Source organism: Chenopodium quinoa, unplaced genomic scaffold (assembly GCF_001683475.1).
Source record: "Chenopodium quinoa cultivar QQ74 unplaced genomic scaffold, ASM168347v1, whole genome shotgun sequence".
NCBI classification, from domain to species: domain Eukaryota; kingdom Viridiplantae; phylum Streptophyta; class Magnoliopsida; order Caryophyllales; family Amaranthaceae; genus Chenopodium; species Chenopodium quinoa.
This window is the reverse complement of record NW_018743099.1, coordinates 1,567,444-1,582,463: the sequence shown is the minus strand read 5'-3', so window position 1 is coordinate 1,582,463 and position 15,020 is coordinate 1,567,444. Positions and strand designations below refer to the sequence as shown.

The following is a 15,020-nucleotide window of genomic DNA, read 5'->3' as shown; positions in this document are numbered from 1 at the left end:
TATGGAAGAATAAGGAGGCTAGTGTTTAGGCTAAAGAAGAAGAAGAGAATTATTTGATGATCAAGCTTTTTGATGATTGAAAAGGGGTGATATGACCTCTATTTATAAGGAAAACAGAGGGTCGAAGAATCAAGAAAAGATAAAAATTCGATTCGGATAAAACCCTTGCGATAGACAGCAGTTTTTGCGGTTTTTGTTTTTATCATATCTTTTGATCCATAAATTGGAATAAGATAAATAAGATATTGTTGGAAAGATCTTGAAGTCTAATTTCTAACCCTATTAGAATCAGATTAAAATATTTTGTATATTAAAATATATGGCCGAAATAGTGAGATGGTGGCAGTTTTGGATAGAGTTTGATATTTTATTAATATCTTTTCCGTTATAGCTCGGAATTGATATTATAATATATCACTGGAAAGATAATTTCAAGGGCTATCCAACCATATAAAATTTGGATAAAAACTATGAGACACGAAAATAATATCTGTCTATCTTTGAATGTCTTTCAATTGGGATAGAAATAGGATTTTCAAAAAGAAAAGTTTTATTCAATTTCAAACTCTTTAATCTTATCTTTCCAAATCGGATAATTAAGATCTTTTAGAAACTTATAGAAGCTTCCAATTAATCCTAATTGGTTTAGGAATGGGATTAAATAATTTGGACCCTCCATATGATAATTGGGTCGTAGGTAAGGTGGGCTTAGGTTCGGTTTGGACTCAGTTTAATATTTTGGCCATAATTTATTCGTTATAACTCGGATTTGGGCTTATAATATTCGTTGGAAAGCTCTTTTAAAGCCCCATCCAACTATTTAATCATTGGACCCATATTATGGACCAAAATAAACTGGATTAAATGTTTTTATAAAAAGGACACGAAATGAATGATTTTAAAGGACACGAAATGAATGATTTTGGGTTTAAAGGCACGAAAAGAGGATAATAAGTTATGGTTTGGGGAAATGGGCTAGAAGCTGGGTTGGTTTATGAAATGGAAATATGGATTTAAGCACTCCAAGATTAAATACTCAACCCGACCAATAATGGCGGTGAAAGGTTGTTCATCATCGGGTTTGGTTTTTGGGAGACATTTTTAGGTGTCTACACAAAGAAAGACACACACAAAAGCACGCAATCAGCAAAGCTGAGTACATAAAAGCTGCGAAATAAATTAAGAAATACCTGGCATGCTACTAATAATCAAGCATAAGCATCATTAAATTATAGACTCAACGAACACATGACTAACCATCAAATTATTAAGTGTAATACCCCGTTTATTTGTACGTATTTTTTTTAAAATATGTATTTTATAAAGGTATTTAAATAATTTTAATATTTTAATTATGGTATTTTAATTATTTATCCTATGTAAGTTTGGAAATATTTTTACTAAAGGAAAGTTTGTTTAATTATTTATTTTATAAAAGTAGGGGTTTTATTTTAGGAAAGTATGATTTTAACAAGTTTTATTAGGGAAGGCATTGGGAAAAACTAAAAGAGGAAAGTTTAGGGTAAAAGGGGTGGTAGTATGGTAGAGAAGGGGTATAAATATCCCTCTTATGAGGCAAATCAACTTTTCCTAGAGTGGAGAAAACCCAAGGTAAATTTCTCTCCCTTTTCTCCTTATTTTTCTTCTCTCTTTTTCTTTCTCCTTCCCCTTTCCCTTTTGTTTTCGGACCACCACCACCACCGGAAACCATCACCACCGGTGGGCCGCCGACCACAAGCCACTCTGCTGGCTGCAGCGGCAACCACCAGTGCTCGCAGCAGCCGGCAGTGGCGCCAGCCTGCTGTCGGTAGTCTCTGTTTTCGAAAAAAAAAACTTAAAAATCTAATCTTTCTTGCTCTAATTTAATCTATGATTTAATCTAATTGTAAATTATGAGTTGTGGGATTTAATTTTGATGTTTGATTATTATAATTATGTTGATTAATTTTCAGATTTTGATTTTAATTAAAAGCCCCAATTTTTGAAACCCTAGGTTCTTGATTTATGAATTATTGAAAGAGTATGATGTTTTATGGTTTAGATCTTTGATTAAAGTGTTTTAAGACTAATTTAGAGCAAGTTTTAATTAACATAAAGTGCTGGAATCTTATGTAGAGCACTTAATATTATGATTCTTGAAGAAATTTCAATTACCCATTAATTGAGACTTAAGTATGGTGTTTTAAATATAATTTCAGCTTATTTTAATTAAATTATGAGGGGTTTTATAATAGTATATATTGCTGAAAATTTGATTAGAATGGATTTTAATACTCTATTATGACTTTAATGTGTAGGAGACTTTGAAGTAAGCAATTTCTATTAGTCGTGGCGATTTTAAGATCGTACTCAAGGTACGTTCGCGTACTTAGCATATTTTGGTGATGTAGTATCATGCTAGGCTTGACTTCAATCAATTACAAGTAGTATCATGCTAAGGTTTATGTATGGAATTGTGAATTATTGGTGTTGGTGATTGAATTGTGAAGCATGAATTATTTGTGATGGTTTATGGATTGGAAAATTATATTTTTGGCACTATTATATGGACTACACTTTTATTTAGGGCATGTTAGAGTGCATGTTTAATTAAACTACATGTTTAATTTGGCTTAGAATATCGAAAAGGAATTTTATTATGGTTCATATAATTTTTATTGATGCTTTAAGCATGAGGAAGGAGCTATATAAGTGTCTATGTACACGAGGAATAAATTGTATGTTGGTGCCTTTGTGCACTTAAGGTGTTTTTAACACCGAGGAATAGGATTTTTGGCGCTTTATGCGTTTAAGGTGTCTTTGACACTGAGCTAGAATTAAAAAGGGTTCAACATTAAATATTATGTTGTCACTAAATATTCAAGAATTAAATTGGTATGTTTGTTGATTGAATAATTGTTGTTGATTGAACCATTATGCTTTGAGAGTCATCACCAAGTCTAATAATATGTAAATAACAAAAAGTGAAAGAGATTACGCACCAAAACTCTTGGAACGTATATACCTTGAGTATGGACATATGGGGGGAGTTATGGAGTTTTATATTTAACCATAACTTCTAATAGAGTATAGGACGTTGTACATTCCTTTTTATTTATTATTATGCGCAGGAATTCCGCCACCTATGTGTGGTTTTGTCGCTGGCACGGTTAGCTCCCGTGTCAGTTAGCCTCAATTTATTTGGGGGAGGTAGAGTTGGAAACCCGTTTGTTGCGTAATCAATGCTAAATAAATTATTTAGTGTCTAGATAATGAGTCTTATTGAATGTTGTGTGTGCTTGTAAACAGGTGCATGGAGGTAAGTGTGTGTGTTGATAGGTGAAAGCATGTTAGTGTGTTTAATTATGCTTATGTACTCAGCTTTGCTGATTGTGTGTGTTTGTGTGTTTTGGCCATGTCTTTATCTTGGCCCTATGATGACCCATTTTTAATGGAGATTAGTGGAAGCAAGTAGAGATAAGCTTTTCAGGTATTGAAGCAGATTCATGATGAGGCATGAGTGAAGAGCGAATCATGCCAGTTTCTATTAGTTTACGATGTGTTTTATGCATTGAGTATTTATGGTGTTATTTTATATGTGGACTAACGCAAGGATTTGGATTTGGTTTGGTTTGAATAAGGGCCTTTAATGGTCTCAAGTTGTAGTTTGATTTTAATTGACTTCGTTTGTTTTGGTTTTAAACTTTACTTTCGTTTGTTGACTTTTAAGTTGACTTATTTTGAATGGTTTTGATTTTAAGTCTTCCGCTGTGTATATTTGATAGTTGCCTTAGCCGTTTTTACGGTGGCGGTAATATCTTAAATATTCCTATTTCGTATTTTTAAAAGGGTAAAAGAGGTATTTTAAGGAAAGGAATTTCTAGGGTGTTACATTAAGACTTCACTAGTTAATAATAACTAACTCATTTATTTATTTCATTGGATTTAGCAATAGACAAGGTTATCCAACCCATGTCCCATTTGGAATATCAATAAAAGAAAAACCCCATGGCTCCTTTCGGAAACATCAATAAACATACAACGACCACGGGGCGCGACTCTGTGACCGTAGTTAGTACGAGATCTCACCTAACTACTCCTAGTTTTTTTAAAAAAAATATTTGAAATAGAAGACTCGTAGATCAGACGGCCTCGATAAAAGTGCATGGCTAATACCCCACGTACCCTAACCCCTGATTGTCATTACTCCAGATGTGCACCAATCCAGAGTTTTATTGCTAATCCATCTTGCACTTTACGTGATTTACTGGTTTAGACTTAGTGATGACTCATATGCATAACAATACAAATATTCCAAACACAATTCAATCAAACAAGGTAAGTTTCCAATTTCAATTCTTGATTTATTAGTGACAAACAACATTTATTATTTATTCCTTTACTACCTCGGTGTATAAACACCTTGAATGCATAAGGCACCCCAAAACCTTAACCTCGTCTTATAAGACTTGAATTCTTCCTTTACTCATCCTATTTCATAATCATGAATGAGTAATAAATTAATCTTTACACCAATCATATACCATTGCCTCTAAGCGCACCTTGCATAATTAGATCACAAATAATACTTGCAATATAAAATAGTGCACATCACATGAAATTCACAATGTATAACCAAACAATTTAACCAGTCATTCCTATGCATGATACTAAGTTCTCGATCCGTCCTTAAACATGCACCTACAAGCAAGGTTTCGTAACTTGTACGTACCTTATGTAAACAATCCGGTTGGCCACTTTAAAACTAGAAGTCGCCTTCTGCAAAGTCCTCTCCTAAACCAAACAATGAGAAATAAATCAATACCCAAGCAAATAAATTTATAGCAATACTAAACTACTTTAAAACCTCTTAAATCATCAAAATAAAGCTTTTAAATTGTTCCCTTTACTTAATAATGATAGTATAACATCCCAACTATAAGTTTATATGTTAAAATCATGAAAATATAGCGTATAATATAAAATTACAGCAAGTTTAACTTACTAACATTTGCTGAAAATTTGTTTTATTAATAGTTTTTGCAATTCCAATAATCTATACTTATCATATTGCATAAATAGTTGTTTAAAACATATAGAAGCATTCTAAAACTTTATTTTTGGCTCAAAACTAATGAAAATCAGATTATATAAAATCTGAAAAATAATTTAAATTATAAATTTCAAACTTTTAAAGATCTACATTCATAATTCAATAGTTAGAATAGTATATGACACATTAAAACCTTAAAACCCTTCAATAAACAACATAAAACTCAAATTTCACAAAATATATAATCTAAAAATTAATATATAATCAAAATAATCATACTTTGATGTAGTGTAAACATAGAATAATTAGGTAACTTGATTCGTACGTTATCAAACCTTAAAACATGAAAAATCAAGGTTTAAACCCTAAATTGTACAACATATATAATATGAAATTTTATATAATAAATTAAATATGTGTAGGGAATAGTTTCAAGCCTTTAAAAATCCCACTAGCTTGAACCCCACTGTGATCATACACTAAAGTACGGTGGCGTCCAAAAGGGAAGAAGATAGAGCAAAAGAGTCGCCAACAAGTTTTTAAGGAACTTGTAAACCGTTCACGAGGTGAAGGTTACACCCCTTAACGATCCAAGAGATCAGCAACTCCATAAGGTCATGAACCAAAATAGGGTTCGGGGATGATGGTACAAATCCAACCTAAAAGAGATTGAACTTGCCCTAATAATAGGTCTCTACTTTATTCTGCTCGTATTCATGTGCGCTTTCTGACTAACATACAATCAATAGGATTAACCCTAAACCTGTTTAATCTATGTTGGTTGAATTTAATGCACACATAAACTATTATTGGCGATCACTTGAATTATAATCAAAGTTAACCTAACAAGATTATTAAATAGCGTGATTGCAAATACAAATTCCCTTTAAACATGCAATAAAAGGTGTGATCAAGCAATAAATAATACATAATCAAGCAACATAATAAATAATCAACATCATTAATAATAATAATATCAATCATAATCATGATCATGTTAAAGCATAGCAAGATCCTAGGCATGATACTAACAAGATTAATAACAAACCCTAGCATGTCGCTAAGCAACAAAAATCAAATCTTTAGCCCTAACATGATACTAACAATCATAAATATTAGGAAGAATATAGGAAGCATCGTACTTTTAATCATACTTGATATTAAAGATACCCTAGACATGATACTAGGAATCAAAATAACAATCTAAGCATGACTTCTACATCATAATATCAATTAATCAATTAAAGCACTTACTTGGATGCCTCGTACCTCTTTCTAATAACAAAATACACACGTTAGTAACTTCAAGGAAAATAATAATCAAAGCAATAATTGAAATAGAGATTTGGGACCAAACCCTCAAAAATTAAAACCTTTCACGTCTAGGGCGAAGGCAACTTCGAATATGGCTAGGTGTTTCTAGATCTTGCGAATGCGGAATTATTTATTTGAGAAAAGGCTAGTTTAGAAAAGAGAGAGAGAATAATCAAGAAAATCTTGATGAGAGTTGATGAAGACTTAAGAATAAAGAGAATTGGTGAACGATAGATGTAGATGATGAAGATAGTTGGTGAATGAAAACGGAGTTTTTGATACGATATTTATAGAGAAAATCATCAAAAAAAGATAATTTAACAAAACAGAGTCTGAAGACCACAAAACCACCTTGTCGCCAGCCCTGCCTAATTGGCGCCAGGACCAGTGGCTAGCGCCAGGCGCCAATGGCTGGCGTCTTGCGCCAATCCTGATTCCAGGCGCCAAGGCCTGGGGTTGGACGCCAAATTGGATTTCAACGCGTTTTCAAAAATCTGATAAACTTACCGTACTGGAAGATAAAATAATATAATTTCAATCGAAAATGCTATTTGATCTAATTAAAACTCTGAAGAGTCCTAATTGAATTAAGAATGAAAAGAACCTTCTAGAATGTTCTAAAAGACTAAAATCATTCCTAATTGCATTAGGAATGATAAATTATATTAGGCCCTCCTCTAGATCATTAGGCCGTACTTAAAACTCAAACCGGACCCAGTTTAGTAAATTGGCCATAAATTCCTCAATATTCATCGGAATTGGGCTTATAATATATCGTTGGAAAGGTATTTGCAAACCCCATCCAACTATACCATTATTGGACCCATATCATGGACCAACCAAAATGGATTGACTGTTTTCTCAAAATAAAGTTTTCAAAACAGAGAGAAGAGAAAAGAAATAAAACTTTCCGCAACACTAGACCTTTCCACACTTTCGTTTCATTCGATTATGATTCGACGTGAAAGGCACTCATCACCGGGTTTGGTTTTGGGGAGACACAAATGGGTGTCTACAACATGCTAAAACTCATAAATTTATAATCTTTTATAATTTAAACATACTATCAAACCATAATAATATAATTTAAAACAAAATTTAATTAAAGGCTGAATCTTTAAGCAATTTAATGGAGATAATAAAACAATAAAAAAATTAAGGAAGAGAGAGAGAGAAGAGGGGCGAACGGGCAGCAACAAAGGGTGTCGGCTGGTGGCCGGTGGTGGTTGCAGGCGGCGGCAGGGAGGCGTCAGGCAGCTTGAGGTTTTTTTTTTTTTTTTTTTTTTTTTTTTTTTTTTTTTTTTTGCTTTGCTTTGCCGTGAGAATTGAGGGAGGAGAAGGAGTATAAGTTTTTTTTTTTTTTTTTCACGTGAAAGAGAGGTGAGGGTTTTTTTTTGTGTGTGTGTTTTATTTAGGTTTTATTCTCCTAGTTTTATTAGGAGTGAGTTTTGGGTAATTTGGGTTTGGGTAAGAATTAAGTATTTGGGCCACTAAGTTAAGGAAAGACCTATAATTCTAATAAAAACTTAGTAGTTTTAACTTATTAATAAAGAAAATTATATTGCTTTTACATCAAATAATCCATACTTATAAAACTAAAAATAAAATATTGTATAAATAATAAATACTTATATTAGAAAAATATGGGGGATTACATCTAGCTTTCGTGGTGGTAGTGGATTAATTGGTGGGTTTTGAGTTTTGTGGTGGTGGTGGTTTAATTTGTGGGTTCTAGGTGTTGTGCTGGTGGTTTTCGGTGGTCGGGTGTTTATCAGTGGGTTTTGGGTTTCAAGCGCCAATAGTGGTTTTTGGTGGGCTATGGGTTTTTTTGGTGTTGGTGGTGGTGATTCTTGGTTTTGGGTTGGGTAGTTTGTTTCTGATAATTGTAGATTGGGAAATTCTCTTTGGTAACACTATATTTTTTAATTTTCTCAGTGGTAAATTATGAAAATTCTTATTATCAGTGGTAAACTTGAATTTTTTTATATTAAGCTAACCATGACATCAATGATAAATTATAGTTAAATATTTAACTATAGTTAGTTTATTCATTTATTTTATTATTATTATTTTACTTAAAAAAAAATTATTTTTGTAAACAAAAATAAAAAAAGCCACCGTTCCCCCACCAACCAGCCACCACTCTCCGCCCCCAGTCCCCTACCCACGCTGGCGCCCAACCCCCTTTTGCTGGCGTGTCGGCCTCCCCCCCTGAACCGATAGCAGCCACCACCACCTAGATCGCAACCAAACAACTTCCCCACCCCACTTACCCTGCTGGCGGCCAGGGGCCACCCCTAGCCGGAGACGCAAGTCCTCCCCCACCCCACCTCCTCTCTTCCCCCCCTCCCCGACGACCCCCCACCCTTGTTCGCCTAATCGGAAACCCTAAACTCCACCCTAAAGTCCTAAACCACCAGAAAAATTAGCTAAATCCAAAGCATAACCCTAAATCATCACCAACATTTCTTCCAACAAATTAATCTCACCATCATCAACCTTAATCGCTGCAAAACCTTTAGAATCTGTTACAATTTGGTAGGGCAAGTAGAAAGAACCGATATTTTGCTTTAAAAAGGAGTAGGATTTTCCAACTAGGTCACGAATTTGGGCGTAATTTTGTCGGGATAACGCGCGATCAAAGAGGATCCTTCACCGATCAAACAAATTCCAGATGCGATTACGTGATCAAGCGAATTCCAGCAGATTTACACTTCGACAATTCGTTGCTTGCGATTGAAAGCGAAGGTGGGTCTAGTTCTAAACATTGCAGCAGTTTTCTACAAATGAATATTACAGTAGGGTGAAAGAGAGGAGGTGGGGCGGGGGAGGCTGGGCGTCGTTGTTCGGGATGGGGGAGGCTAGGCGTCGCCGGCCATGGGTTGGGCGTCTAGTCGCCGGCAGTGGTGCTGCTGCGTTCTGGTGGCTAGGTGAGGTGGTGAGGGGTTTGGGTTTTATATTAACCATGGTTAGAGGATTTATGTTAAAATAGATATTCTCTTTGGTAATCAATAATTTAGGTTTACCAGCGATAATAAGATTTTTCGCAATTCACCACTGAGAAAATGAAAAAAGACAGTGTTACCAAAGAGAATTTCCCTTGTAGATTTAAAAAAAAAAATTGGATTAATACTTAAGTAATGCCCTTATATTTCAATAATCATGTTTATAAACTTTTGCCTTAGAGACCATGCTATCCCATTTGTTGCAAATAACAGTTGACAAAGGTAATATTAAAAAAAAAAGTATTTAAATGCATTTTTCAAATGACATACAAAACAAATATAATTTAATGAGAAACGACAATGTATTTTGTTATGAAAATAATTATGAGCACAATTTTGATTTATTAATAATAATTGAAAAATTAATACAAACAAATAATATTAAAATTATTTAAACATTAACAAATTACGTGAAATTACTCATTTAATATGTGTATTAATACATTATTTAAAATTTGCATGTTATGATTCTCATATTAAATAATTCAATGCTAAATAAATTTCATTTTATAAATATTTTAAAAATAATTTTAGTTAAAGATAAATTGAGCTAATTAACCCCGTTGTTTTAAAATTAAATCCACCTTTATATATGACAAACTGAAAGCCACTGATAAAAGAAACAAATATGTGGTTGTAGCTAGTTAGCTACCCTATAGATAAGGAAATAGCAATTTTGTTCAATATATTTGAACAATAAAAATAAATTTGAGTTAATAAAAAACCAATATCTAAACTCGTAAACTTAACAATAAAAATAATCATTAACATTATCTATATCGACATATTTGACACTTAATTGGCCAGGTTTGTTTTGTTCAAAATACTAATTCATTTTCAAACACAAAAGGATGAGATAAATTCAAATAATAATAATATAAATTAACATTGGTATAAATAAAGCAAAAATAAGTTTTAATACTCTTGTAAACAAGCCAAATAAAAAAAGAAGTTTAAAAAATACAACTAAAATTGTCTCATTCTCAATTTTTTGGCGCACAAGTTAATATAAATATAACAGGAGAAGACTTCCTAGGATCACTGCTATAAGGAGAGGCATTGTGATCAACACAAGCACTAGTGGAGGGGAAAGTGATGTGAATAATATGGGAGGGAGAGAAGTGTCTATTAATTTAGGAGAGGACAATGAGAATGGAAGTTTGCTTTTGCTAAATGATGAGGATGGTGAGGGTGATGATGCAGATGACACATACAACCCAGATGATTACATGGAACCTGAGACAGATGATGAGAGTGTTGAAGAAGAAGAGATATTTGAGAAAGATGATGATGTGCCTAAGATTGAAGATAGTTATGATCCATTTGAGGATCTTGATTTTGAGTGTGAGAACGATGAAGATAATTACTTGACCAGGTTATATAACAATGGTGAAGTGTACAAAGATGAGGGATTTGGGAAGATTGTGCTTAAAGAGTGGCAGTTGTTCACTGATAAGCAACATCTTAGGGATGTTGTTAGAGATTATTGCATCCAATGTGGGTTGCTGTGATTGTGGACTATGCTAGCAACTTAAGGTATGGTGCTAGATGTTCAGATGTGCATTGTGGCTGGAAGTTACATGCATCGGTTCTTGCAGATGGTATAACATGGGCCATCAAAACCATTCACAACCCAGAACATACATGTCAAGGGCTGGACTCCAGAAATAACATGGTGAATGTTAGATGGGCTAAGAGAATGTTGTTGGAAGACATCAGGGCAAATAATGATATCCCTGCCAAGTCTCTGAATGATTTGCTATTTCAGAGATATGGAGTTCAGATGGCTCTCAGCACCTTGTACAGGGTCAGAACACAAGCATTGATTGACATTCATGGTGGCCATGATGTGTCATACAAGGATTTGCCCACATACTGTGATGTACTCAAGGAATTAAACCCAGGCTCTGTTTCTTACTGTGCATGGAGAAAACCAAGTCCAGAGAGGCCAATTCAGTTCAGTAGCAATTTCATATGCTTCAAGGCTTGTTTAGATGGGTTGACAGCTGGATGTAGAAGCTTAATTGGAGTAGATGGGGCTCATCTGAAGGGTAATTATGGGGGAGTGTTACTCTTTGCAGTTGCCTTAGATGGAAATAATGAGATATTTCCAATAGCATGGGCAATAGTGGGAAAAGAAGACAGTGATAGCTAGAAATTTTTCATTTGGCACCTCAAGAATGCTCCAAAAGACTCAGGCAGGGGTGATGCATGGTGCATAATGTCTGATAGGCAAAAGGTATGAGTTTCTTAATTGTTGATTGTCCTATTTTGTTCATTATTAAAATAAGAATTTGACATCTGTCCTAACACTGGTTCATGTTTGATGTTCAGGGTATTGATGTTGCCTTGAATGAGTTGTGGCCAAAAGTGGGAAGAAGGTATTGTTGTAAGCATTTGGTGAAGAATTTTAAAGTACAGTTCCCTTCCCTGGACTTTTGATGTTCCAACTATTTTGGAAAGCAGCTGGGGCTTACAACCCATTTACATTCAAAAAAGCAATGGAAGGCCTAAAAAAAGCTAATAAGAATGCACTTGTATGGCTATCAAAAGTTGGACCACAATCAACTTGGTCAAAACATGCATTCAATCCAGCAATCAAATGTGACACAAACAAGTCTAACTTTTTGGAAAGCTTCAATTCCACTTTAGGAGTTGATAGATACAGACCAGTGTTGACTCTCCTTGAAGGTACTTGTTACAATTCAAGAAGGTTAATTTTCTCATTGAATTTCATTCCAGTTATGTACTTGTTCTATGAACTCATTGCAGGAATTAGGAGGCTAACAATGGTGAGGATGGCAACAAGAAGGGAGAATTGTGAGGGATGGGTGGATGATATCTGTCCTAACATCCTGAAAAGGATGCAAGTGATAATCCATGAGTCAAGGAGTTGCAAGTGCCTAAAATCTGGAGAGGGTGAGTATGAGGCTTTGGATGGCAAGTCAGTTCTTCCTGTGAGCCTTAAGGAATTGACTTGTGCCTGTAATGCATAGCAACTGTCAGGCCTGCCCTGCAAACATGCAATGAGGGCCATACTACATGCTAATGATGACCCCAGACAGTACATCAGTGAGTGGTACTCAATCAGAAGGTACAAGCTCACTTATGGAAGCTCTATCAAGGCTGTACCTGATGTAGAACAGTGGCCTGAAACTCAGTACCCAGAATTAGCCCCACCAGCTATGGCAAGAGGGATTGGAAGGCCTGCTAGAAACAGAAGAAGAGAAGAAGGAGAGCAAGCTAAAGGCAAGAGATCTAGGACTGTCAGATGTAGTAAATGCCAAAAGTTTGGGCATAACTCACAAACTTGCCAAGGTGGCTTGACTGTGAAGGAGAAGGCTGCATTGGGTCATGAATCAGGTGCTCAGGCCAAGAAGCAAACAAATAGGAAGTCAAAAGGGGTTTTAGCAAGCCAACCAGACCCTACAACTGATGCTAATTCCTCACAGCCCATAAGGATGTCCCCTAGGACTAAGAAGGCAAGAACAAGAGTTTCAGCATCACAACCTGTTTGATCATGTCATATTCATCTCAATAGTCTAGTTTTTTTTTTGAGCATGTATTAGATGATAGTGGCACTGTGGTATCTTTTTTGGACATGTATTAGTCTTAATGCAATGCTATTTTGGACAGAATTGTTTGATATGTGATAGTTATGGTCTTTGAAGTATATGGAATATATGTGCTACTTGTTATGCCTTACATTCCTTCAATGCTATTTTGGTCTTTGAAGTATATGAATATGTTGTTCAAGCAATGCTATTTTGGACACAGATCAAACAACCATTGATAGAAATGGGAATCTTATTCATTAATAAATGGATACATTACATTCCTTCTTCAAACATAACCATAACCAAACTACATTCACTAGTAGAAAAATTGCATTAGGCAGCCCCCATATGGCACCGGTTCAGGCCAAACCAGTGGCCAAAACCGATCTAGAAATGGGCGGGATTTTAGAACAAGAGAAAAGGCACCGGTTTGGCCTGAACCGGTGCCAAAAATGTAAAAGGCACCGGTTTGAACCGGTGCCAAATGAACCGGTGCCTAATTCAAAAAAAAAAAAACCCGCCTCTTTCCTTCTTCCTTCTCTTTCTCTTTCATTCATTTTCGCTGCTTCAAGTCACTGCTCTATTCGTTCTCTTCACTGTTCCATTCTCGAAACCCCTCACCTCACCTGCACTCTTGCCGCAACAGTCGCCAGCCACCATCACCGCCGCCACCCCTGGCCTTCACTTTCTCCCCTGGCATTTTCTTTCTCCCCTGCCGTGGTGTTTCTCCCCTCAGCTCAACCCCCTCTACGCCGACCTCATCTCTTCGTTTCCTGCGCCACTGCCCTGAAGGTCGACGCTGCACCACCGCCCTGCTGAAGGTTGCCGCCGCACCACCGCACCACTGACCACCGCACCACTGACCACTAAAATCTCAATTTGAGTGTTTTAGGTATAATTTTTTTTTATTCTCAATAATTTCCCATTTATGAACTTATATTAATTTGTTTTGCATGTTAAAGAATTGTTAGGCAAATTAAAATTTAGGTTAGAATATAATTTTACTTCAATTTGTTTCAATAATTGGTTTTTTTTATTGGAAAATTGTGAAAATATTAGAAATTAGTAACCTTGTTACTCATTTAGTTGGATATTAGTATGTTTTAATGGTTAATTTAATTTGTTTTGATGTGTAATTTTGAATAAAGTAGAGAATATTAGCCTTGTTACTTAATTAGTTGAATTTTGGTTTGGTATAATAGTTAGAGATTAGTAACCTTTTTAGTTTAGCAATTTTGAATAAATAAAATGAAAAAAATTAGAGATTAGTAACCTTTTTAGTTTAGCAATTTTGAATAATAAAAATGAATTTTGAACAAATTTAAGTAGTGGATACATAGTTTAGCAATTGTTAGTTCGATGAATGATGTGTTTTAGCTTAGAAATAAATTAGTGAATTGACATGTTATGAGAAGTACATACATAATATTTAACCTAATTTTTGTTTTTTGTTTTTTTAATATATAGATTCATATGTGAATTGAAGCACGAGTTTAATTAGCTTGAGGACTACATATTGAGCTCAAGTGGGTAGTTGCTATATTGGTATGGCTTATAAACTTTACTTAGCTATATTTCTTTCTATTTATCCATTTAATAAAAGTTTATTCATGAAATTGCAACTTGTGTATTGTTTAATTGCAAATAAATACAACAATATATAGAATACTTGCATCATCATATGCCTAGATACCCGTTCAAGGCTTTCTCATTAGGAGAAAGTCTTGAATAGTCCCCGGTTGGGACTGTTCTTGAATGTGTACTCTCACTTAGGTGGTGAATGTATGTTTTCTTTTCGATTTTAAGGAACATCTTGGCTTACCATTTCCTCACTATGTTCTCTGGGTACATATGTGGGTAATTAATTATCTACATCGTGTACTTGGAGAACTAGGGGGAAATGATGCCGGATTTTCCTTAAAATTGGAAAGTTGACATACATTCACTAGTGAGAGTAGACATTTAAGGATGGGTTAGGTTGGAGTGATAAGGACCCTTTGGAAACATGCATTTTTTCACTATATGAATGGTATATTCACGTTTTGTACTTGAATTTGATTTACATAAAATATGTAGCACTTACACATTATAAATTATATGGTGCTATATATG

General features: G+C 34.7%; 1 protein-coding gene across 1 annotated transcript; it reads left to right on the top strand.

Annotated features, from left to right (window-relative positions):
- The first annotated feature begins 10,457 nt into the window (after window positions 1-10,457).
- LOC110731908 lies at window positions 10,458-11,506 on the top strand. The gene is made up of 2 exons (XM_021911827.1): window positions 10,458-10,848; window positions 10,950-11,506. Exons 1-2 carry the CDS (start codon window positions 10,458-10,460, stop codon window positions 11,504-11,506), a joined length of 948 nt encoding a protein of 315 aa, XP_021767519.1.
- The last annotated feature ends 3,514 nt before the right edge of the window (window positions 11,507-15,020 follow it).